At 40.9% G+C, this 26,138-nt stretch overlaps 3 protein-coding genes across 7 annotated transcripts in view; 1 reads left to right on the forward strand and 2 right to left on the reverse strand.

Moving 5' to 3' along the window:
* LOC144986810 (uncharacterized) overlaps nt 1-26,138 on the reverse strand; it is a 508,483-nt gene that overhangs the window by 13,315 nt on the left and 469,030 nt on the right. The window lies entirely within an intron of this gene.
* On the forward strand, nt 1,202-14,228 carry LOC144987343 (uncharacterized). Of its 4 annotated transcripts, XR_013651213.1 has the most exons (5): nt 1,202-1,636; nt 10,490-13,257; nt 13,376-13,410; nt 13,595-13,656; nt 13,815-14,228. XR_013651213.1 is itself a non-coding variant. In XM_078936696.1 (3 exons), exons 1-3 carry the CDS (start codon nt 1,465-1,467, stop codon nt 12,064-12,066), a joined length of 1,713 nt encoding a protein of 570 aa, XP_078792822.1. In that variant the 5' UTR covers nt 1,202-1,464; the 3' UTR covers nt 12,067-14,228. The 4 variants fall into 4 exon arrangements, 2 of the variants coding, with proteins under 2 accessions (XP_078792822.1, XP_078792817.1); XR_013651217.1 differs by having other exon boundaries at nt 10,490-13,410; nt 13,595-14,228; XM_078936696.1 differs by having other exon boundaries at nt 10,490-10,645; nt 10,682-14,228.
* Nucleotides 22,131-26,138, reverse strand: part of LOC144987228 (uncharacterized) — a 431,641-nt gene continuing 427,633 nt past the window's right edge. For both annotated transcript variants that reach the window (XM_078936377.1, XM_078936373.1), the window contains exon 2: nt 22,131-25,469. In XM_078936377.1, the coding sequence (XP_078792503.1) occupies nt 23,644-25,469 (1,826 nt within the window). In that variant the 3' untranslated portion in view covers nt 22,131-23,643. The remainder of the gene's footprint in view (nt 25,470-26,138) is intronic.

Here is a 26,138-nt window from a genome sequence, read left to right on the forward strand (position 1 = left end):
GTTTAGTTTGTCTGATCAGGAAACTGAAAATGAGGACGTCAGCGGAGCAGAAAGAGGAGGAACACCGTCAACAATCATGTTGGAGCTCCAACAGGCATTTTCCTGACTCAGCAAAAACATCTGTTTGTTTTTCTTTGTTCCGTCCAGCAGCTGAACAAATGGAAGAAGGTTGGAGGTTCAGTGGACCAAGAGCTGGATCATCTAAAAGAAAACGGGCTCCACACACAACATCTATGTGAGGATTATTCTGGAATTACTGGCTCCATTTGTCTGAATTATGGCTTACAGCTGATAAATTCACATGAATAATGAGGTCATGAGAGAAAATCTCTATTTTCTTGCTGGTTTCTATTGAATAGAGTGATTCCAATCAGACTAGTGAAATATTCTGAATGTTTCTGAATATCCATTGATTCATGACTTCTGATCAGTTCTTATTTCTGTAACTATGATCTAAATGGACTTTAATGAAAGACCATGTGATGTTTCCATTGATGGTAAAGCTGACCAATCATCTTATTGATTACAACACGAGCGCTTTCTGTGTCTAAAATCAGTCCCAGAAGAGTTCAACCATGACTTCAATGGCTGAGCTAAGCTCCTCCCCCTTTATGTGTCTTTGTGTGTGTGTTTCTTGTGTGTTCCCCTGACTGCAGCAGTGTGTCGTCAACAAGAAGCTGATTCCTAGAGAAAAGTGAGAGTTTCAGCTCTAAGGGGTCTGAAGTCCATCTGAGAAGATCACTAACTCATCAGTCCTGCTGTCCCTGAAGACCGGCTTCATGTTCAGAACCAGCTTCAGGTTCTGGGCTGGGATTGGATGTGTTGTGGTGGCAGTAAAGCAGGTTCAGACCCGCATCAAAGCAGACTGACTTTGTGATGAGTTCCTGCAGAAACTCTTGGAAATCTCATGTTGATTCTCTCCCAGTTGACATCCATGGAGATTTTCACTGCTGTTGTTCAACTGTAGAGTTTGTCACAGACGCTCAAACTCATGAAGAGTTCAGCTGGAAGTTGAGAACGAGGCTTTGAAACCAGCAGCAGTTTGAGTCCATTCTGATGTTCCATTCAAGTTTCTGCTACAACAAGCCTTTATTTTGAAAGAGCCAGTGGGGCAGAAACAATAAAAGGATGAGATTACCAACCCCCCCTGGAATGTTGCCCCCTGTGCAGTGGACTAGTGGGGGCAGGGACGGCTGAACCAATCACAGAAGACTGTTGCAGTTGCAGCTTTCCCTCCAAAAGTCAACCAATCAGATGTTGTTGTTTGGATTCTTTGTCTTGAAGTTTCACATGTGGAAGCTTCCAGAGTCTTTTCTGTTTGGTCTGCAGGCTGAGCAGAACTGACTCCTGCAGGATCACAGAAAAGTTTCTGTGATTGTGAGACTAGCAGATGATCGATCGGAGCTGCAGTGAAGAGGACGGCGGTGTTTGTGGGAGTTGGAGCTGAAGATCGGAGCAGGAACCATGTCTTCCCTTCAGTCTCTGAGAGAGTTGATCAGCGAGCGACTAGCTGCTGCTGCTGAAGAAATCTGCAGACTCTGTGAAGGAACCATCGTCCAGTACGAGCAGGAGCTCTGTCGTCAGCGCAGACTGCTGGATGTCATCTGGAAACCACAGCTGCAGCTCCACCACATAGGTATGTGACCTTCATCAAAGAAACAGAGAAGCCCTTCACTGATATCTCCTTCATCAGATGGGATTTAATTTTGCATTTTTCAGCTGCTGATCTCTGGTTTCTTCATTTATTTAGTCACTTACTTCAATGTCAGAAGCAGAAGCTTTTATTCTCTCTTATGGTAAAAACAAAAAGAAACAATTTTCCACACAAGCCCTTCATCTTCCAGAACATTCAGATCCAGATTCTAATGGAGCGATGACTGTTTCTAGTGGAGGATTCTGGTAACCGTCACTCTACAGTCATTGTTTCACTTCTTTCATTCTTTCTCTTCAACAGAAAGTTTCATAAAAAGTGTTGATTTAAAACCATCAGTTCTGCTAGACACTAATGCTATGCCAATGATGAGCTGATCCGTGGGTCGCCTCATGTAATCATAGACTGTTTTAAAGTCAGTATTTTTTTTACAAACCAGACTTTGTGACGTAGCCGAAATGCAGCATAATGAATTCATAAAAAATTTTATTTCACAAATTTTTGAAAATAGAGTGTTTTAGCAGCCTCTTTGGAAAATTATACACTTGGTGCTAAACTGAAAAGATCTTTGATTTATCAGATGTCGATGATAAAAAAAAAAATAATCCTAAACATTATACTGTTGTCAGGCTGTTTTTGTTTTGATTTACTATAAAATGTGATCATGAGCAGCAAATTAGAAAATCTCTAGTAAATCTGTGGGCTGGGTAGCTCGGTTGGTAAGGTGGGAGGATACGATGCAGGAAACCAGGGTTCAATTCCTGGAGGGGAATGTACTGGGGGCAATTACCATATCAATGGCGAGCAATTTACATCACTCGGTGAGGGTACTCAGGCAAGTCCCTTAAAGCTATCGCCTCCCTTGTGCGGTTTCGGCTGCAGCTCACCACATGCAGCCAATGCGGAGAAAGAATTTCCCTTCATGGGTTAAATACAGTGTAATTAAAAAAAATAAAATAAAAATGTTTTCTCAGCATGTTGTTTGATAAATGTTAATAAATTGAACATGTAAAACGTTTTTATTCTCTGTTCATTAAGCTGTTAGCCTATGATCACATATAGGCTAATGTGATTACATTAAGAGCTTTTCTCTTTTCCCCTTAGTTGAGATGAACATAACTGTTGTTAACTTTGGCCCTAAAGCCTTAAGGCCCAAACTAATATCTGGAATTTGTATATACTTGCCTTTACAGATGAGTGTAATTGCAGTGGAGTTCATTAGCTACATTTGCAAAACTAACTAGTCAAATATTGGATGGATTGAATGAGTTGGGGCTGAGTTTAGGAAGGAAATAGCTCTGGAAAAAAGAAGGTTCCTCAGTTTGCTAGTCCTTGGCTTGGGAACCTGAAGTATCTGCCTGAAGGTAGGACACAGAATTTAGAATATTGTGTGCCCGTGGCAGGTAGCATTTTTTGTAGATGATTTGGTAGAGGCTGATAGTGGAGATCCCATACCATACCGTTACACTTTTGGTTAGGATGTTCTTTGTTTTGCAACAGTAGAAGTTTGCCAGAATGGTCTAGGAAAGGTGGTTCCTCTTAAGTGTTCTTAAAAACACTCTCTGAGCCTGTTGGGTTCAAACAACCTGCAACATCAGAATAACGTCAAAAGGAAAGAAAGAAAACAGACCAAGGTAGCTTTTATGAGGAGAACGAATAGAGAATACAATCTCTCTCCGCTTTGGCGCATATTCCCGTCGTCTACTCTTTTATTAAGTTTGTTGGGTATTCCCTAGTTGTTTTTATAATTGCCCTAACAAAAAATTTGAATTAATTAATTCAATCGATTCTTTGCGCAGGCGTAGTTACCATGGACTTCAGAAAGGAGAAAAGTGGGTCTTACAAATGCAGTGCGCTGACACACATACTCATTCTACAACACCTAGAATTCAGGGATGCTCACACTTTTTGGTGTGTGAGCTAACTTATAAATCGACCATGTCTTGAAGATCTACCTATAAAAATAAATAAATATTATATATATATATATATATATATATATATATATATATATATATATATATATATATATATATATATATATATATATATATATATATATATATATATATATATATATATATATATTATATATTAAATACTATTAAATGTTTATTAGTTACATGTTTATTTGAACATTAATGTTTATGTACTGATGATTAAAAACTACACAGGAAGATTACACAAAGATACTTTTGTATTAACAGATGAGGCGTTTTATTACAAAGACAGAAAACAGCAACCATCATATGTCATGCTCTGCTGTAAACCGCGCAATGGGGGGAGCGTGGCATATTATGAGGCATTTGGCGCTGCTGGTTCCGTACGAAGCGCGTGCCTCGCAGCTTCCTAAATGAGCTCGTATTTATCGGCCAAGAACTGCAGAGCTGATAGCAGGAGGAGACACGCGGGGCGGCTTTAATAAACACTTAGGTTGTTAGGAGTTGTCTTCTGCCGGGGACATGATGTGCCGCAGGGCAGAAAGAGTTTGCGCTCAGTGAATTTAAACACGCGTCTGCAGTGACCCATGCGTCAGAGGATGTCCGATTGGCCGTTCTGCATGTCAATCAAGTCTCGTACTTCTCAGTGACGATTTTGATTGGCTGGTGGATTTTTAAGAAGTACTTTTTTTTTAAATCTTCTCTGTCCAGCGATCTACCCTCATGAAGATCGACCGGTTGATTACGTTCGATGTAATGAGCAACCCTGAGCTAGATAGTTAGTTAATTAGTTAGTAGCTAGTTTTTAATGTTATTTGTTAAAGAGTACGGCATTGTAGTTATGAATTGTATTCATTTGCGACGCGGCCGCCAGGGGATTTTGTGTTCGGCCGGGGGGTGGTTGGCCGCAACACTGTGACTCCTGCTGCTTCATCAGCGCGGTGATCACAAATCCCACACCATCGCAGCTCTGGTTTTGTCTTGTGGGACACAAAAAATGCGACTTCTCCAGTACCGACAACAGAACCGCTGAGGTCAGATCTTACAGATACTGCGGTCATGCAAAATGTTGCCCTGGGGCTCCTTCAATACTGGGGCTCGCTACCCATCCCTAGGAAAGGGGCATGGTGGAGAACAATCACTAAAAAGGTCGCTTTGCAAACAGCCAAAGTCATGGTACCCATAGTTACAGTGGAGAAGACAGGGTTTAATTTATTTAAAACCTTAGACCCCAGATATTAGCTGTATTGTTAATACTTTAGAAAATGTTGCTACTCTCAAGGTGAATGTTTGTCTCCTTTTAGTCTAGACTACAAAGTGAGACTTAAAACACAGCTGGGACTTTGATTCCAAGGATGTGTTCATTTATTTATTATTCATCCCAGAAATGGGGGTTACATTTGTCTTGCGTTTGATTAAATAAAAGCAAAACTTGCTTTACGGGGCTCAGCCCACAGCCCTGTGGCAAGCAGTGCAGAACATGTTGATTGGGGTTAAAAGATGCTGGGCAGAGGGAGCAGGTATTGAGTAGGCTTTAGCTTAGCTCTGAGACCGCACGCCATCTTCACCCACTTCCTCCCGACTAGGTGGAGTAATCAGCCTCAGTTGTTCTAGCGTTCTCATGGACTGTTCGAATACTTTCAATAAAACCTTTAAAGATGGGAAAAAGAAAGAAATTGTTAAAGATATTGGGTCTGGGTCAATATCTACATCCATCATTGTGTATTTTTTCATTCTAGGTAAGGATGTGTGCGCGGCGGACTAAAATATTCTTATTTTCTATTAAAATTTGTTCAGTTTTTCACTTTCTTTGATTGTGATGACTTTTGCCTGTTCAGATGGGCCATTTGATTAAATGAAGACTTTGCAGTTTGTTGTCCACGTCAATTTTATTCAATCTTTTTTTTTCTGAAAAACTGTGCTTTCCTTGCGATGTCCATTTAGGTAGACGTTTTTTTTTTCCATTTAGTTTTCTTCCTTGCTTTAAGAGAGGATTTTTCTGCTTTCTATTTTGGGTGCCATTGTAACTGTTACCGTAGACCGCTGTATTGTGCTTGCTGACCTGTTTTGGCGGTTAGCCAAGCCTGGCTAGCTTTATTGTTGGTCCTCATCGTTTGTAAGGTGTCCGCTTACCATTGATAAGCGGTAAGCCGGTGGCTAGGTGACTAGCTGTGTTGTCAGTACTTGTCGTGTGAAAGCCGCTCGCCGGGGTTGGAAGCTGAAATGCACCAGGTGGAAGGCCGCTTGACGGAGTTGCGGGTCAGCTGAAGGTAGGGCTGAGCGATATGGCCTAAAAATCAAATCTCCAATTTTATTTTTTTTAATTCGATTTTCGATTCCCCCCCCCCGCCCTACTTAAAGAGAGCAAGTACAAACGGCAGATAACTTAAAGCAAAAAACAAATGTTGCTTTTATTTAATCAAACCCAAGACCAATGTAACCCCCATTTCTGGGATGAATAATAAATAAATGAACACATTCTTGGAATCAAAGTTAAGTGTAAGACTTTTTTTCGTCTTACTCCCTTTTTGGACTTTGTGTTTAAATAATTTTGTTTTGTTTTAGATAACTTTGTCTTGTTTTTGTCTAATTTCGTTATTGTACGATTGTTTTCACTTGTCCAAAATAAAAAGGTTACTTACTTAAAGTCCCAGCTGTGTTTTAAGTCACACTTTGTAGTCTAGACTAAAGGAGACAAAAATTCACCTTGACAGTAGCACCAATTTCTAAAGGATTAACAATGCAGCTCATATCTAAGGTCTACGGTTGTAATTCTTTAAGAAACCCCGTCTTCTCCACGGAGAAGATGATGAAGCAGCATGAGTCATGCCCCCCCCCCCCCCCCCCTGCGCCCAACTCCTCCAAAAACAAAATCCTATGCGCGTCGCACATGAATATATCGGTACAAGTAATAATTACAACACAGTATTCTTTATTAACAAATAACTGTAATAACTAACTAACTAATGAACTAACTATACAGGCGTTGTAGAATGAGTAAAATATGGGTGTCACGGCGCGTGTGTTAGAGGACTGAGTGCGTGCCACACGAGCGCACGTGAGAGCATTTGACTCCGATGGGCTTTAGGCAGTATGGGGGGGGGGGGGGGGGGGGTCTCCTCCTCCCCGTCTGTGGCAGCAAACCCAGACCAGTTCCAAACAACAGATGATTTTATTCCTTTCTTGGGAACAAACTTCCCACTGTCACCGCTAGCCATGCTGTCGCTAGCTGCTTTGTGTGTCAGTTGTCGCGTGCCAAACCGCCTGTAACAAAAAATTTGAATCAACTTATATAATCGATTTATTGCCTAGGGCTAGCTGAAGGTCAGATTTTGGTCACTTGGGGTTAGCTGAAACCCTGTGTGGCTTTATGAAGAGATGTTCATTTTTTTAATCCTCTGTCTTTAATGGGTTGCCCCGCCTTCCCCCTGGGAATGCTGAGTGGGATTGAGTTATGCAACACCTTTCGCAGGGTGGATGTGAAAATGGGAATGCAATCCCCTCTTTGCATTTTCGTTTCAATTATAAAACAGAATAAGTGGTTTTGGGGCTGGGTGATAAATTGATTGAATGAATTAATCCGATTTTTTTTGTAGTGGGTGATTTAAAAAATAATAAATCAAATTTTTGTGCGATGGTGCATTTTGTCATGGTGGCCTGTCAGACTCCTCCCCCTCCCAGCTCTGCTCCAGACTTTCAGCTGTGACTCATCACCTCATCCACGCACCCCATACTTAAGGCGACTCACCTCAAACATTCTTCGCCAGTCCGTTAAACCTGATGGTCTGCCTTTTCCACGAGAGTCACCCGAGTCCTCATCCGCCGCGAGCAGAAGCTGAATCCCTCACGCTCCTCATTCATGCCACTGCCGTGAGCTCCGGTCACGCCGCTGCACAGATCTCCGTGCTCACCTTGGTCTACGAGCCGCTGTCAAGTTCCACGCCGCTCTCTCCTCCTGGATCCGCTGGCTCCTTCAAAATAAAACCAGTTACTTACCTTTCCACCTACCTGCCTCTTCCTTCCGGGTTGCAGCATCTGGGTCCGCCTTGATCTGATCATGACACATTTTTGGCTCCCCAGAGCTCCCGTAGCGACAACAACATCATAGAACACACGAAACAAGCGTCGCTTTCTGGCTCCTCTCTCTTTGTGTGGGGTGGGTGGTGGCGGGGCCAAGGGCGTCGGCGCCTTGGGGGATGGGGACCCTGGGCTAAGGGGAGCTGAAACCCTATGCTGGGGGGGGGGGCTACGGCTGTTTGACCACCGTGGAACAGTCTACCAGCTGTGCTCAACTTACCCCCTTCCTCATATAATCTCTTATTAGGGTGATGTGTGTGTGTGGGGGGGGGGGGGGGGCAGCTGGCGTTGCACCTTGGGGGGAGGAGCTACTTGGCAGTGGTCAACCTCCCTTGGTTGCCGTATGGAATTGAGGACCCCCCCTCTCGGTTTTATTCGCACCATAGACATGTAGGGCCCTTGGTAAGGGAGGTGCTTGGACATCACTGCCAGCAAGCAGCAGATGTCCTTTTAGCGCCCTACCTGCCAATTTTAACTGCATCATAGACATTTAGGGCCCCTTGATGGGGAGGATGAGGGGACATCACTGTGAGTAATCAGGAGATGTTCCCTCAGTGCCCTACCCGCCAATTTTAACTGCACCCCCTTAGTACACACACCCTTTACTCCTCCAAATATACATTCCTACATAAACACACACAAACGCACACCCTCATAAACCCAAACACATGCATTAAACAAGAAATATGGCACCTGGGACCATCTGTCCCGTACCCTATCCCTGGTAGGTGGGGGGCGGCTGGCCCCTGCCTTGCTCCTTCCTGGACCAACAGTGGGCTGGGTGGGTGGCTGCCTGGAGCGCGGGATGGGTCTCCCTTGGGGGGGTCCTGGGTCATACATGGGGTTGGGGCAGGGGATGCCCAAAACTGGTGATGAAGTGCTCATTTGGGGCTGTGGGCACTTTTCTGGGGCGGGGCCCTGCGTTGGGTCTTCCCTGCACTTTCTGGGTCGCTGCTCTCCTGGTTGGGCCGGAGCTGCACTCCCTGTCCCTGCCATGCCTCCCTGTTCCCTTGTTCTGGGGGCCCTGTGGGCTGTCCTAATGGCCCTGGCCTTGGTTGGCGTTTGCGGCCACCCAACGGGCAGTTGTTCTCTATCTGCTGTCGTGCGGGCGTTGGGGGATACTGGCTGCCGCTCCTGCTGCGGCGGGGGTCTTGGTGTGGGGATGACTGGTCACTCCCCCTCCTTCTTTTCACATTCCATCATCCATTTTAGAAGAACATAAACACTCACTTCAGCACAGGTGTTAGCTCACCTTTGTACTAATATTTTGCGTGGTTGAATTAAATATTTCACACTAGTTGGTTTGAAGGCATAGTATGTGTGTGTAAAAACTATTTTCTTATTGTGTACATGTTGAGATGTGGACATTTTTGGAGCCAACAGGTATGTTTATATCATTTGAGTGTGTGTGGACAGGCCCAGCCCCTTCTAGATTTGTATTACATCTGAACCTGACTGTAAGGATAAACATCCACCAACTTGTTGCTTTATGCTGCTTCATGGTTTTACCCCCCCCCCCCCCCCAATCACCCTCCAATATCCTATCATCCCCCTGTCTTCTTCCCTCCTTTCCTTGTCCATCCGGTCCAACACAAAAGATTTTCAAATACGATTAAAATGACTAAAGTTTGGCCTAGATTACAAAAGGGGTTTATTCAGACATACCTCTGGTTTGTCAGAAGATAAATAATCCCTGTTGTTAAAGTAAAATATGTCCAACACAAGAGGCCTTCAGCGAAACAGCAAGTGACAGCATGGCTACCATCTGTTGTGTGGAACTGGTATGGGTTTGCTGCAACAGATTTGGATGAAGAGACCCCACTCTGCAACAGTTGCCTAAAGCGCATCGCAGTCAAAGGCTCTCACTCGCATGGCATGCACTCATACCTCTTACACACGCACGCCGCCAGACACACACATACATATACTCATTCTACAATGCCTATATAGTTAGTTCATTAGTTAGGTAGATAGTTCTTATTGTTATTTGTTAATAGCGACTCGTCGCATTTCGGGCTGACACACTCTGCAGAGTTACAGGTTACTCCCTTAGGGAGTCAGTCAGTTAACTCACCTGCTCAGCGTCCTATTTAAGTCAGGTGTACAATTGTTCATTCTCTTTTACCTTCAGCACCCCATCTTCGCCCCTCCCTCCTCCCCGGCTTCCACCTGTGGGCTCCGTTACGGGGTTTTGTTTCCTGAAAGTTTAAGGAAAAAAGAATTATCTCAAAGAATTGAACGGAGCGTTATGCCAAAACGAAGTTGTGAATGCCAACCTAAAGACGTTGTGAAATAAATATTCTTCTGCAAGAGTTGTCTGACTGAAATAAAGAAAACTGTGTTGTAATTATTACTTGTACCGGTATTCATTTGCAACGCGGCTCCCGGAGGATTTTGTGTTCATCTTCTCATGAGTCCAAAAGGGATTGAGAAGAAGAAAAATCTTATACTTAACCTCTATTCCAACAGTTTGTTCATTTATTTATAATTCATCCCAGAAATGGGATTTGTCTTGCGTTTGATTAAATAAAAGCAAAATTTGCTTTAAGTTGTCTGCGATTTTTACTTATTGCTTTCCTTAAGTAGTATATACATAACCAAAAAGTGCGAAACAATTGAAAATATGTCATATTCTGGGTTCTTCATATTAACCACCTTTTGCTTTGATTAGTGGTTGCACACTCTTGGCATTCTCTTGATGAGCTTCTAAAGGTAGTCACAAAGATCCTGACTGGGCACATTTCGGTTTTTATTGGTGTTTGAAAATACAAACTCATTTAAAAGTATAAAATGCCTTTTTCTTTTGTTTGTATTCCTGCAGTTCTTCCCCAGCATTGGATGACTGAAGAGGAAGATCTCTGTAACCAGCAGAGGAACTTTAGAGTGGAACAGAAGGTACCAGAACCTGCCCAAAGTGAAGAGCAACAGAAGGAATCAGATCCTTCACTGATTAAAGAGGAACAGGAAGAACCAGAACCTCCACAGATTAAAGAGGAACTGGAGGAACCAGAACCTCCACAGATAAAAGAGAAGCAAGAAGAAGTCATCAGTCAAGATGAAGAGTTGCCTGACCTGAAGCAGGAGACTGATACCTTGATGGAGATTCCTACTTATGAGGAAGATGAGAACAGTGAAGCAGATCTAAACAATCAGCAAAGCTTTAATGTAACTGATATTCAAGATGAAAAAGGAAACCAACATGAAGAATCAACATCAACTACAGATGAAGAGACAGACCCACAGAACAGAGATCAGAGGAAGAGAAGAGACAGACGTCATGTCCAAACTGGGCCTGATGAAAGATATTTTGCATGTAAAAAATGTGGTAAAAATTTTATTTGCCAGTCTCAGTTGATATTTCACATGAAAACTCATACAGGAAAGAAGACATTTTCTTGTGAAAACTGTGAAAAAAGTTTTAGTTATAAATCTGATCTCAAAAAACACAGGACAACTCATACAGGCGAAAAGCCCTTTACGTGCAAAGAATGTGATTCAAGTTTTAGTCAAATGTCTAGTCTGAATACACACTTGAGAATTCACACAGGAAAAAAGCCTTTTTCTTGTATAGAATGTAATAAGAGTTTTAATCATATATCTAATCTAAACAGACACATGAGAACTCACACAGGAGAAAAGCCTTTTTCTTGTAAAGAATGTGATGTAAGTTTTCGTCAGATAAATGGTCTTGAAAGACACATGAGAACTCACACAGGAGAAAGGCCATTTTCTTGTATAGAATGTGATAAGAGTTTTAGTGACACATATAATCTAAAAATACACATGAGAACTCACACTGGAGAGAAGCCTTTTTCGTGTAAAGAATGTGCTAAAAGTTTTAGCCGAAAATCAAATCTCAATACACACATGAGAACTCACACAGGAGAAAAACCTTTTTCTTGTAAAAAATGTGATGCAAGTTTTCGTCAGATAAATGGTCTCGAAAGACACATGAGAACTCACACAGGAGAAAAGCCTTTTATTTGTATAGAATGTGATACAAGTTTTAGTGACGCATATAATCTCAAAACCCACATGATGAGTCACACAGGAGAGAAGCCTTTTTCTTGTAAAGAATGTGATAAAAGTTTTAGTGTAAAATCCCATCTCAAAACACACATGAGAACTCACACAGGAGAAAAGCCTTTCCCTTGCAATGAATGTGATAAAAGTTTTAGTCAAAAATCAAATCTCAAAATACACATGAGAACTCACACAGGAGAGAAGCCTTTTATTTGTAAAGAATGTGATAAAAGTTGTAGTCATCTATCTGATCTCAAAACGCACATGAGAATTCACACAGGAGAAAAGCCTTTCCCTTGCAATAAATGTGATGCCAGTTTTAGTCGAATACCTATTCTAAAAACACACATGAAAACTCATACAGGTGAGAGATAGTTTTTATGGCTGATAAATGGCTCAGCCACAGATGTAATTTGGTAAAATAAATTAGAAAACACACAAGTGAGAAGCTTTTCTTCTCTAAAAATAAATAAATAACAGTTAAATCAGCCTGATCTTTCATGACATGTGCACCCCCCCAATCTGGTGGCCTCAATGACACAGAGCATTGATGTAGTAATTCAGTTCAAAGGAGGCATTAACTACTAATTCAATCAACATGAATCAGCTGATGTGGGTGAAATTGAAATTTCTGAAGGAGTTTATGGCGTTCGTGAGTGCATATGGTCCTGGCAGTGAGAGGAATGAAGAGGAAAGAGTGACCTTCTGGAACGACTTGGATGAGTGCTTGCAAGGATTTGGAGCAAATGTGAATGTAGTGCTGATGGGAGATCTGAATGCTAGAGTGGGTGATGAGCAAATTGAGGGTGTTGTTGGAGGGCATGGTGTTCCTGGAAAGAATGATAACATTCTTCCACAGGGCCCATGGACTCTCACATTCACATCTAGGGACAATTTAGACCAACCAATTGATCCATGAAGCATTTTTTTGGGTGGTGGGTGGAAACCCACACATGCACAGGGACAACAAGCGAACTCTACTGTTTTCAGATCCCCCAACCGGGACTCGAACTGGGGGCCTTCTTGGTGTGAGGCAAGAGTGCTAATTGTTGTTTATGTTACTGCTGAACTTAACCAGAATGGTGATGGAAACTTGTTTAAAGTAACAAACCCCATTTCTTTCTTTCTATATTAATCTTTGTGTTTTTATCACTTTTGTTTGATTTTGATCTTCGGTTCTAAATGATGGTGACTTAATACAGATAATTTAAACTTTCATACATCCAGTAAAAATACATAACTATAATGACTGTACAAAAATTTTATATTAAAAAAGCAACAATTGTGGTTTGATCACTTAGCCGTTAACCTTGATTCGTGAATTGATCGGATCGCCACCTAATGATCGATCCACGGTCTTAGCAGTAAAACATCCCTAGCATTTAGTGAGGAAAAGGTTTTCCTAATGTGACAGACAGGGCTGTGGGTGGTGGTTTGTCCCTCATGGTGTTCCATAGTTTAACATTCATGGCCGGCACCTGTCTGTTGAGCTGTGATTGGCTCACAAGGCTGATAAATAAAGCAGTGGGAGTTCCATCTAGATGCTGGTTTCCTGGTTTGGCCTCGGTGGGTGAGCTTGACATGTGGATGTTTTTTACTAAAGCTTTTAATCATTTGAGTCCTTTTACTAAAGTTTTTAAGCATTTGAGTTTGCAACATTTTAAATTCTATTTTATATTAACAGGTGGTGGCATGAGTTCTGACCCTGGGGCATGAGAGGTAACATGAGGCTTTGTAAACATGTGTTTGTCCCAGGGGAGAACTAACTTTGTCTTTTTCCAGCAGAGTTGCTACTGCTGTTTTGCTTAGTGTTTTTAGTCATTGGTTTTTCAATTTAATCAAGCTTGACACCCTTGCTTTTATCCCTTTTTTTTTTTTTTAACTGTTTTGTGCTCATTTTTAGTATCTTGGTGTCTGGACCTGGCTGAAGGTGGCTGCCTTCTCCTTTTATCCTTATGGTAGCTGGTGGGTGCCATATTTAGTATTGTGTAAGGGGGACCCCCCCTGTTTTCAGCCCATAAATTAGTGGTGACCTGCTCAGGTGCACCTCTTCTGTTTTGTATTTTCTTTTAATCACTGTTTGGGTTGTGGTGTGTTTTTGTGTGCATTTGGGCCCTGAGCAGGTACTCCTGGTGAGGGTTTGGATCAGATCTCCTTTGGTGTTTGTGGCTACCCGCCGGTGCAGTGGGGCTGAGGCGATCCTGGAGGCAGCCGCCCTCATGCAGTGTTGGAGTGCGGTCCAACTGTCCGAGGCTATTTTAACTTTCTCTTTTATGGAATTCGTGTCAAGCTTTTAATTTATGTTTTTAACATACCAAATCCAGTCTCCATTTGGGGTGCAGATGTAAGAGGGCGTACAGTTTCACTAAAAATGTATGAAGGAAGAGGCAGATAAAGAACCTGTCTGGTGTTTGTGTCTGGTATTCTTGTGATTCATGTTTTCTAGTAAACATTAGAACTGTTCCTGTTCTTTTTGGTTCTCCTTGTTCTGTCCCAATCTTATCTGTGAAGAATAAAATGGACGTGAACATCAGTCAGAAGTGTGGAGTCACAGTGTGGGTTTCTGCTGTTTTTGGTTCTCTGCAGGTTCCAAAGCTGGACTCTGTTCCAAAAAGTAATGAATGTGACATACCCAGGTAAGTTAAATAGTAAGTTAGTTTATGTTCTTTAGAACAGTTTTTCCCTTTTTCTTCTTTTTTTTTTTAATTGGACTGAGCAGAAATATCTAACGTTGAACTCAACTGTTTACATTTTTCACTGTTCATAAAACACAATTTGTGTGAAATATAGACTAGGGTGTTAGAAAAAATAGATTTGGCAAAATATGGCAATAGTTCATTTGGTGATACTTGTATCAATTCATAATGCTGTAAGGACGATATTTATTGAATTATTTATGAGCGTCCTTCAGCATCTGACTCTCATCTGACTTCAACCTCCAACCGCTAGGTTGCAGAGTACAGGGAGCCTCTTTGAGCAGCTCTGCACCACACAAAACAGGAAGACCTCAGCCAGAGGCAGCTTCTTTCGTTATGAGACATGAACTACTTAGTTTTTACTTGGGGTGGATACCAAACCCAAACTCTGTATCATGTTGCTGCCAGCAACATTTAAAAATGTGTATTGTGGTGCTTTTTAGCGGCTCAGATAAAAATGAGTGAAGCAGTGCAGCTTCACGGCGGTTAATGCACATAGCACCGGCTAAATTTCTATCAGCAAAGCGGAAAAATGTTCTGCAGAACCTCCCAGCAGTAGATTCTAGTTTAATGACCCGATGGATCATTTGTGTACAATGTGGCAATCAACGTTAATTTACTTCCGCGTGTCAGGAACTGGTGGTGGAGGACCCAAAATGCAGGAGACCAGAATTGGTGACAGGAAATAAAACATTTAAAAGGCAAACTGAAACATGACAAAATTATGAGGAGAAACAAAACTGTCACAACAGAGCAGATGACCTGACAAGGATGAACAGAAACCAAGACACTTAAATAGGCTGAGGGCAATTAACTGAACTGAAGACAGCTGTGGGTTATGAACCTGAAACTGGTGTGACTGACAAGAAGGAAACCAAAAACCTGACAAAGAAAACCAAACCACTGAATCCTTACACCGCGTGCGAGAAAAAGCGTGACTGTAATGGTGCAGGGCAGATTGATATATAAAAAAGCCTCTTTGTTACATTAAAGCAACTTTCCTTTATTCTATCATGCTGCCTCATCATCACGCTTTAGTGTTTCTGGAAAGAAACACCGTTCAGGCTCGTAAACGTACTGGAAAAGCTACATTAAGCAATGCTGAAAATAAACAGCATTTTATTTCCCCAATAGAAACGTATTGGTTAAGGCACATTCATTCTTTGTTTTTCATATAATGAAAAATATTTTGTTGTGGAAATCAGACAGTGTTGACTGTTCCCTTTCTATATTTTTAGTTACCAAAATAAAAGCACTATGAATTTGCTTTGGTAAACGCAACTGATATATGAGATACAAGCTGAAGGAATTTATTTTTTGTGGTTCTCATTTCTCCTAGGTTTTTATCTTCATTTTATTTCATTGAAGGTTTTCTTTCTGGTTTACTGTGTGTGGGTTTCAGTCATTTCAATTAAAAGGGACTTCCTGATAATTGCATATGTAAAGAGGTTTCAGGAATGCAGCTCCAACCTCCAACCCCCTTCAGGAGAAAACAGTCTTTGATCTTCTAAGACCATCTGGAAGCCTTAACTGTAGATCTGACATGGACCAGAATTAAATTGTCTCCAGGATTCAATTCAATTCATGGGAACCCCCTGAAGGTGTCAACTCACATGAAAAGGACAAAGAGTTGGGACTGATTGCCTGCGGAGAAGGATCCGGGCGACGGTGCTGGACCCCCATGGGGACACTGTTGGTGGTCGGACAGTGGTCCGTCTTTGAAATAACCCCCCTGGACGTTTGAAGCAGGAAGCTAGGACCAAATGCTGTAACTCCTAACATGGGCTGAAGGAAGTAGGCGGGCTCCCCTGCCAGCCAATCTCTAGCGACCAGAGGCGGAGATTCGGCGGCCATCTTGCTCCCGGGGGAGGATGTTCTGCCCACATGCTTAAAAGTCTGAACTCAAGGAATTTTCCTGTCTCCAGACAAGCTGCATGTGAATTCGGAATGTAACCTCTTGCGTATTGCAGGCCTTGATTTTGGACACCCAGATCGATATGTTTTTATTCTGTTTTTACTCTGTTTTTTAGAAATATTGTTAGGGAATAAATTTGTTAATCTTTAATCCGGACGAATCCCGTGGTTTTCTTCTTCTCGACTTTATTGAACATGCAACAAGGAAAGTAATCTCAAAGCGACAGATTATATTTTCCAACAAATTGCAGTGCTTAACACTGATCAATAAATAAACAGAATTTGACCATTTTATTACAATAGAAGATATTGACATTCAGGTAGTGTTTTTAAAGTCATTTAAGAAAAAAAAGAAAACATGTTGCGGCAAAATATCGGGATATGTATAGTATCACCAGATTCTTGCCAATACACACCCCTAGTAAAGACAGCCCTTATAAAGCCTCATTTGTGTAGCATAAATATAAAGAAAAGTCAAAAGCAGAAATGCTTTTTCATTTTCAAAAAGTAATCTGCATTTTTTTTACTCAAAATTAAAATGAAAAAGCAATCCACCAAAATGCTTTATCATTTCCTTCCTCAACACAGCTTATTCTGTCACTTAATTAAAATCATAATGAAAAAAGTATTTGACATTTCATATTCAAAAAGTTCTCTGGTAAATGTGTAGCACAATTCATTTAGAAATGTCTAATTTGACTGTTAAAACAGAAATGCTTTTCAATTTTCAAAATGTAACTGCATCAAATGACTCAAAATAAAAATGAAAAAGCAATACTTCAATATGCTTATTCATTTTAAACTTAAAACCGCTTATTCTGTGTCCTAATTAAAACGAAAATGAAAAGAGGGGATTGCATTTGCATTTTAACATCCACCCTGCGATGACGTCAATGCTTTCTCCGTGTGTCCCGCCGCTGAAGTTGGCTTGCAATTCAATGTTCCACAAACAGTCATTTTCCACAGTGGACCGTCACCACACACTTTACAAGACAGTTTTCCACAACTTTTCTGACAACAAATCCTGAAATTGTTCCATTCAAGGAAACATTGACTAATATTTGTATTGATGCTGTTTTCCATCTGTGTTTTCAAACCTGCATCAAGAATTAGCTCATGTTTATTGATTCACTTTCTGTGAAAGTTTGGCTTCTCTGATGAACCACCAGAGGGCGACAGAGAACTGTTGATATTATTAACACAACAGACAAATAAATCAACATTTAGCACAAAGTGAACAAACTTAGGTCACGTGCTAACATTCTGATTCTGTTGGAAAAGCCTTTTGTTTTGATTTCTTCAGAATTTTGGCTCAAAAAGACCAATGACAAATGAAACTCCAATAAAGTTGCTTTATAATGAGGAAATGAAATGTTATTTTTATTGAATTATCAAATGGAGACTCAGCTTCAGGTGATAAAAAAGGTTGGTGCTATTTCCAGTTTTAGAAAGAACATGCCTTCTGCACAGTTTGCAGTGAACGTTACTCATTTATGTCAGTTTTTAATGAACTGAAATACCTCCACACAGGAGACAACATTTAATATATGACAACATATTTTCTATCGGGTGAAATGATAACACAGTTTTACACAGAAATACCTTAGGTCTTTTACTTTTTAACTCTTTCTGATTTGCTTTAAGAAAGTATCAAAGTAATTTCTTGGCGTGAACACGTCTTTATTGTCGTCTAACTGTAAACTCTAATTCAAACATGCTGACAAAACAAGGACAGATTTCCTAGAGATTTCCTAATTCTGCTTCCATGTGATCACATGAAAACAGTCCAATGTTTTGGATTCTTCTTCTTCTATATCATTGACATTAAAGCTGCAGCTCTGTCACGAGGAAACAACATGTGACAGGTCCCAGTTTTTGGTGGAACACCGTCTCTGTGATGCTACAGACGCTGCTAAAACACAGTGGATTTCATTCTGTTCTATGTAGAAAAGACTGTTTGATTCATGTCTGATGAATTCATCTTGGAGTATTTATCCTCCACGTCTAGAAGTCCGCTCCGTGAAAATCCTGTCCCACTTTAAAGCGTTCCGTGTTTCCATGGTGACAGAGGGAACAGCTGGTTAGCATCTTTCTAACTTGACTGAACTGAGGGTTGGGGCTTCCAGCACAGAACCAACCTGAGAGCAAATGAACATTCAAATCCTCCACAAGCTAAACCCCATCAGCGTTGGATTGCTGCTGACAGACAGACTTCATTGATGGCATCTTCCGTTCTGGACCTGACGTTTAGCACACCATAGCTGGATTCCAGAGCGCTTTATCAAAGCGCCTTAAGCCCGTTTGGACTCTGGCGCTCCACGCGCTGGATGAATAGTGGCGTTTGGAGGAAGTGCGGCTGCGCAGTCCGTCACTGAACACCGTCACTGCCTGGACCTCTTTCTGGGTCCTAGTGCCCTAAAGGTTACAGCTCCTGGTTCCACAAGAAAAAAGTCCATTCTAGAGGCCACTCTGACGTCATCATCATCAAAGCCAGCGTTACCTAGCAACCATACTATGACCATAGCAGCTATAGAGGGAAACACAACAAACCATCAACGGCGGTTAAAGCAGTCAGACGTTTGTTCTGCAGCTCAGCAAAAATCTCTGCTTTAGGTTTTGGGGAGAAAAACAAAGGAAAACACACGGAGAAGGATTCTGCAAAGGAAATCCCAAGTTCTATTGGTAAGTCAGCGTCCTGGAAACATGCTTTGTTGGTTCTGAAGTGGCATGAATGCAGACTTAGATTGGTTTGTTTCCTTGGATTCTTCAGATGGATTCAAGCTGTAAATGTTGTCAGCATAAAGCAAGTTTGGACTAAACTAAAGCAGAAAGTGGCTTTGAAGATGGTCAGGAGAAATGAGGGCTTTTTTCAGGAATTCTTGGAAGAGGAGGACTTCTCCAAACAACCAGAATCTAGGAGGAGGTTTTTTCAGCATTGAGATCAGGATTTAGCATGAGCTTCAATCCCATTTTTGTTCAATCCAAATGTTTACCGTCATATTCAGGAGTTCAACTCTGAAAGCCACCATGACATCATAGACATTAAAGACCCTGTTACCTAGCAACCACACACAACAAACTGGAGACTATTCAAACTGGACATTTTGGGGCAACAATTCTTTTCTAACTCAAGTTTTGATGAAAAATCCAAATGATGGAAACAGATTGTGTAAAGGAAATGAGGATCTATTGGTGAGTCACAGTCCTGGAAACATGAGTTGTGCTCTGATGAAGACGCCTGATCCAAATGTGGATTTTTGAAATGTTCTTCATGAGATTCAAACTGATTGAAGCTTTGAATTAAAGGTGTCAACACATTTCTGCATTGGATTCATTCTGTTTCAGTGTCTAAGGCTGGTTTTGTGGCAGAAACCAAGTTTTTGTTGAACAGTAGCGTTTGAAAAAGCAGAAAGTGGCTTTGAAGATGGTCAGGAGAACTTCTTTGAAGAGGAGGACTTCTCCAAACAACCACAACCTGAAGGCCTGTTCACACCGGGACGAATTTCGCCGGCGATTTTCGCCGACGTTTAACGCCTCGTGACTAAACAAGGGGCACCAATGTGAGTGTGCACACCGACGCAAAAAACGCAACGCGTAAAAGCGTCATTTTTTAAAAAACGCCTCGGGTTCGTTTTTTTGGTCTGACGCGCTGCGTCGAAATCTATTCGACCAATGAGAATGGCGCTTTTGCACACGTGTCTGGAGCTTTTGAAGTTGAACAAAATAATCCCCCTCTTGTTACAGTGAACCCAACGGAGGAGACTTTGGACCGCCGTCTGTTCATCTGGTCTGTGTAAGCGGCTGCTGGACTCAGGAGAACCGTGTCTCTTGGGAGATTTGTATCTTCACAGCAGCATTGGTTCCAGTCTGTGTTTCTTCAATGCAGCTGCTTTCAAATGAGGCTGAAGGTCTTCCTCACAGGACGAGGCTGGACAGATCAAGCAGGACCTGATGGCTTTCAGTTTTCTTCCAGTGCAGACGTCACAGACCACATCTTCAGGTCCAGCAGAGCAGAGACCAGCAGCAGCAGCTTGGAGTCCGCTCTTCTTCAGCTGCTCCACTAAAGCTGCTGACATGACATTTTTCCCCAGAACAGGCCTCGGTGTGAAGGTCTTCCTGCACTGAGGACAGCTGTGGACGTTCTCCTCTGCATCCCACAGTCCTTGAAGACACTTCCTGCAGTAGCTGTGTCCACAGGGAACAGTCAGCGGATCCTTCAGCAGATCCAGACAGATGGAACAGCAGAAGCTCCATTCATCCAGATCCTTCCTGCTCATTTGGCTGCAGAGTTCCAGTTGAAGAAGCTGCAGTTCTTTCTGCACTGAAGGTTTCCTCACAGCTTGTTTCCCTTCCAGACTCTGAACTTTCAAAGGTTTTGTCATCAGGAGGATTTCAGGATCAGAGTCCAGGACAGTCTGGGATTTCACTGAAGACTTTACTGCAACTCAGAAACATTTATTGGTTTAGCTGTCAGTCAAAGATCATGAAAGAGACAAAGTCCAAAGTTCTTCATGTTATCAACAAATGTTGTGTTTTAGCAGAAACAGTCAGACGTTATTTAATTTTAGACAGACTCTGGAACTAAGAAGAGATATTTCTGCCACTAAAATAAGTAAGACAGACAGAAAAATCCAATAAATGCTAAAAATCTTGATTTGTACTGAAACTTAATACATTTTTTGTTGGATCCTGAAACAATAAAGTCCTGTTTCTATTCATCTTAACAGCAGCAGCAGCTCCAGAGTGGGCTAAGAAAGACTCCAAAACTTTTGGGGGAGACACCTTATTTTTAATTTACGGTTCTTTGACACTCCCCCGCTCTGCGCTCACACCCCCTCTGCTCTCCATACACACACACACACGCAAGCACACACCCTCTCACACACACACACACGGTCCCGATCATACACGCCCCCCAAAGAAATAAACAGCTTCTAGCCTGTTCCATAGCAACGGTGTCCCGCTTCATTAGTTACCGTTTGCGTCCGGACCGGGAACAGCGGTTTCCAACTACGGTCTGAAGCCTGAGGCTGAAAGGTAACACGCTGACAGCAAAATCAGCGCACAAAAAGCATCTTAATAAGTCATGTGATCTCAGTTGGTGGTGTCCTGAATTGACGTCACTGAGGTACGACTCGCATTTACTGGGGAATATCCGATCTGTCTGCTTACATGGCACACGCAAATGCACGTATCCGATTCATTTCAGATTTATTTCCACATATGAGAGAGGCCTGTATTCGATCTGAGAAAAACGGAATCCATGCGCTTTTTTCCTGCTTACACGCTCACCGGTCATATCCAATCTGTGCCACGTGAGAGGAAAAAAATCGGAATTGGGTCACTTGAACAATGCAGTGTAAAGGCGGCCTTTGTGTGCATCTGTATAAACTTCCTCTAGAGGTCAGAATTGGACAAAAACAAGTGAAAGAACATCAACAATACAGAAACACACATTTCTATGCAGAATAGAAAAAACTGTGGTTTCAGTGAGTGGAGAGCATCTACACAGTGCTACTTCCGATGGTTTCAGTTTGGAACAGCTGGACGTTCCTTCATGAAGATGTACAAGAAAACCTACTCTGCTAGAGAAAGGGGTGTTAGGTCTAGAGTTGGAAATGTTTGAGAGCTGAAACAGGCAAATTTAAGAAAGACAAAATGGTCAATGTGACTGATGAACCAATCAACTAATTGGATGGAGCTCTGTGATCTCATCTCAGTCATGGGTTCAGCAGTCAGAACTGGACCTGAGGAGTCCAGCTTTGGAACCAGCAGAGAACCAACAAACAGCAGAAACCCACACTGTGAGAAAGACTCCACACTTCTGACTGATGTTCACGTCCACTTTATTCCACACAGTAAAGATTGGAACAGAACACTGAGAACCAAAAAGAACAGAGGAACAGTTCTAATGTCTACTAGAAAACATGAATCAGTCTGGTTCTTTATAATTTTATATTTTAAACAATACCGAAATATTTATGAACCATATAGTGTTAGATTTAGAGATGTACAATATAAAATAATTCTGGTTTCGTCATGATAACACAAAGACTTAGACAACATAGTTATAGCTTATACCATGGACCGGGTAAATACTTGATTCTGATTGGCTGATGGGTATAGATTAAAAAGTGATAATCCACAGTGATAATTGCACGCCTAAAAAGAAGTTCCGGTCACATAGCTTCAATATTCTACATCACTGCGCTGGCTTCTTTACCACAACCTTTAGCTTAATCATATTGACAAAAGCAAGCACTAAAAGGTGAATTTTAACTCTGAACTGATTTTATTTAACACATCGTGATGGCATAGATATCCCGTTCCTTTGCAGCTGTAGTCAAAGTCAGTGCTGGCCCCACCGGTGCGTTATGTTACAGTGACAATGTGCCACATCACGTAACAAATAGTCCGCTTTTTGAGAAAAACGCAATTTAAATCCAAAAAATAACAAGAAGAAAGTACTATAAACGGATTGAATATTTCTTTCTTTTGTAAGTGACCATGGTGTGAGCAGGTTAATGGCCTTCAAAGTGTGCAATATGAGAAATTAACGCACTTTGCAGAAGAAACAGATCGGGCTTCCACGGTGTAGAATAATACACACTTCGTCTGTCAGTGTCCCTGACATAAACAACAACCACAACGGTTAACTCAAAAACTTTTAAAAATAACATAAAGTACAAAATTCTACTACGAAAAATCAACCAACAAAAATTGAACATTATCAGCATTTTTAAAAAATCAAATCTTACCCTCATAATTCAAAACAGCACATTTCTATTTAGCAGTATATCTAATAAAATTAATTTCATGAAGTTAAATAACTTAAAAAGTGAAACTCATGATGTTTAGAATCATTACACAATCCCTGATTTGAGATATGTGAGCATAGTGGCTTATAGATGACAAACACCTAGAAATTATGTCTAAAAAATTACAATTTTAAGTCAGAGGAATAAAAAAGAAGGGTTTCACTTCAATGCATCCAATAATCACTTCTGCCTCCTTATTACTAAATAACTGCATCAATGTGGTCTGGAGCCCATAAGCCTGTATACATTTAAATGAAAGATCAGGATGGTTTAATAGCTGACCTCAGGTCAGTTTCTCTTCTGCATGAGTTCTCTGTTTTAAGGTCAACTACATCACTAAACCTTTTGGCAAATACTTTACACAAAAAGGGGTGATTTGAGACTAAATACATAGCTAAAACTTTTTTTATATTGTTTACACAAAAAGACTAGATACAGAACTAAATTGTTTATTACATTCTTTACATGAAAAGGGTAGTCCCCTTTAATGTGTTTTCATGTGTGTCTTGAGACTGGATGTTTGGTTAAAATTTTTTTTTACATACTTTACAAGAAAATGGCTTTTCTCCTGTGTGAGTTCTCATGTGTTTTTTGAGATTAAATAATTGACTAAAACGTTTATCACATTCTGTACAAGAAAAAGGCTTCTCTCCCGTATGAGTTCTCATGTGTGTTTTGAGATTATGTACAAAACTAAAACTTTTATTACATTCTTTACATGAAAAAGGCTTCTCTCCTGTATGAGTTCTCATGTGTTTTTGGAGACTAGATGAATCACTAAAACGTTTATCGCATTCTACACAAGAAAAAGCCTTTTCTCCTGTGTGAGTTCTCATGTGTTTTTTGAGAGTAAACAGATGACTAAAACGTTTATCACATTCTATACAAGAAAATGGCTTCTCTCCTGTATGAGTTCTCATGTGTGATTTAAGATGAGATGTTTGACTAAAACCTTTGTCACATTCTTTACAAGAAAAAGGCTTTTCTGCTGTATGAGTTCTCATGTGTATTTTGAGTTTTGATTTTTCACTAAAACTTTTATCACATTCTTTACATGAAAAAGGCTTCTCTCCTGTGTGAGTTCTCATGTGTGTTTTGAGATTATATACAAAACTAAAACTTTTATTACATTCTTTACATGAAAAAGGCTTCTCTCCTGTATGAGTTCTCATGTGTTTTTGGAGACTAGATGAATCACTAAAACGTTTATCACATTCTATACAAGAAAATGGCTTCTCTCCTGTATGAGTTCTCATGTGTGATTTAAGATGAGATGTTTGACTAAAACCTTTGTCACATTCTTTACAAGAAAAAGGCTTTTCTGCTGTATGAGTTCTCATGTGTATTTTGAGTTTTGATTTTTCACTAAAACTTTTATCACATTCTACACAAGAAAAAGGCTTCTCTCCTGTGTGAGTTCTCATGTGTTTTTTGAGATGGGATTTTACACCAAAACTTTTATCACATTCTTTACAAGAAAAAGGCTTCTCTCCTGTGTGTCTCATGTTTGTTTTGAGCTGAGATAAATAACTAAAACTCATCCTCTGATCTCTGTTCTGTGGGTCTGTCTCCTCATCTGTAGTTGATGCAGATTCTGTCTCCTCATCCGTACTTGATGTTGATTCTGTCTCTTCATCTGTAGTTGATGTTGATTCTGTCTCCTCATCTGTAGTTGATGTTGATTCTGTCTCTTCATCTGTAGTTGATGTTGATTCTTTGTTTTGGTTTCCTTCTTCATCCTGACTATCAGTTACATTAAAGCTCTGCTGATTGTTTAGATCTGCTTCACTGTTCTCATCTTCCTCATATGTAGGGATCTCCATCAAGGTATCAGTCTCCCACTTCAGATCAGGCTGATCATCATCCTGACTGATGCAGAGTTCCTGTGGCTCCTCTTTAATTTGTGAAAGTTGTTGTTCCACTTGTTCGTCTTTAATCTGTGGAGGTTCTCGTTCCTGCAGTTCCTCTTTAATCTGCAAAGTTTCTGGTTCTCCATGTTCCTCTTTAATCTGTATAGCTTCTGGTTCTCCCTGTTCCTCTTTAATCTGTGGAGGTTCTCGTTCCTGCAGTTCCTCTTTAATCTGCAAAGTTTCTGGTTCTCCATGTTCCTCTTTAATCTGTGAAGTTTCTGGTTCTCCATGTTCCTCTTTAATCTGTGAAGTTTCTGATTCTCCATGTTCCTCTATAATCTGTGGAGGTTCTGGTTCTCCATGTTCCATTTTAATGTGTGGAAGTACTGGTTCTTCATGTTCCTCTTTAATTTGTGGAGGTTCTTGTTCCCTGTGTTCCATTCTTAAATTGCTCTGTTGGTTGCACAGATCCTCTTCACTCGCAAAATGCTGAGGGGGGACTGTAGGGAAAAAAAGACAAAAAAGGAGAACTTTTATACTTTTAAAGGTATACTGTATGTGTATTGTCAAGAAATAGTTTGTCTTGGTTCTCTTTTACAGATAAGACAGGTAGGGGTGATGTTAATCTTTCAGTCTTCAGTAGGTTAAACACCTAATTAAAGAAACTCATAAGTTTTCAAAAAAGGTTTCTATACATTTTAATAAACACACACTCCCCACACTGACAAACTCATCTTTTACAGTAATAAGGTGGTGGTCATTGATCTTGTGTTTCCTACTCCGGTGTTTTTCAAGGGGAAGATGGTCAGGTGTGCCGTGTGAAATTGCCCCCATTAAGTGATCTAAAAACATTTACCATCTCCAGGATATCAGCTCTTTGTTCATCCAAACAGGCCTTGATGAAACACAGAATAGTTAGGAATATGAAACATCATAAAATACGTTTTTCTTTGTGTTTATTTGATTCTATTAAATTTTTAAATTTTGATAAGAATGATAGTACCGCAATTTAGTTATAGCTTCAGGCGGTTTCGCAAAAGTGCCGCCCCTTTAACTGTCTCCACCAATAATTCTTGGAGGTTTAATCACATGTCATTACACTTACAGATCAGAAATGGAAAAGTCATCACTTCTTTGTCCTGATTCTGCGAAACAAACTATGAAGCTCA

The sequence above is a fragment of the Oryzias latipes genome, chromosome 2, assembly GCF_053564925.1.
Source record: "Oryzias latipes strain Hd-rR chromosome 2, Olatipes_Hd-rR_3.1".
NCBI classification, from domain to species: Eukaryota; Metazoa; Chordata; class Actinopteri; order Beloniformes; family Adrianichthyidae; genus Oryzias; species Oryzias latipes.

Bases quoted from the DNA above. Each gene is read 5' to 3' on its own strand.
- LOC144987343 (XM_078936691.1), top strand. From the start codon at position 1,465: ATGTCTTCCCTTCAGTCTCTGAGAGAGTTGATCAGCGAGCGACTAGCT. The intron at 1,637-10,489 runs GTATGTGACCTT...GTATTCCTGCAG, and splicing joins GCTGCAGCTCCACCACATAG to TTCTTCCCCAGCATTGGATG.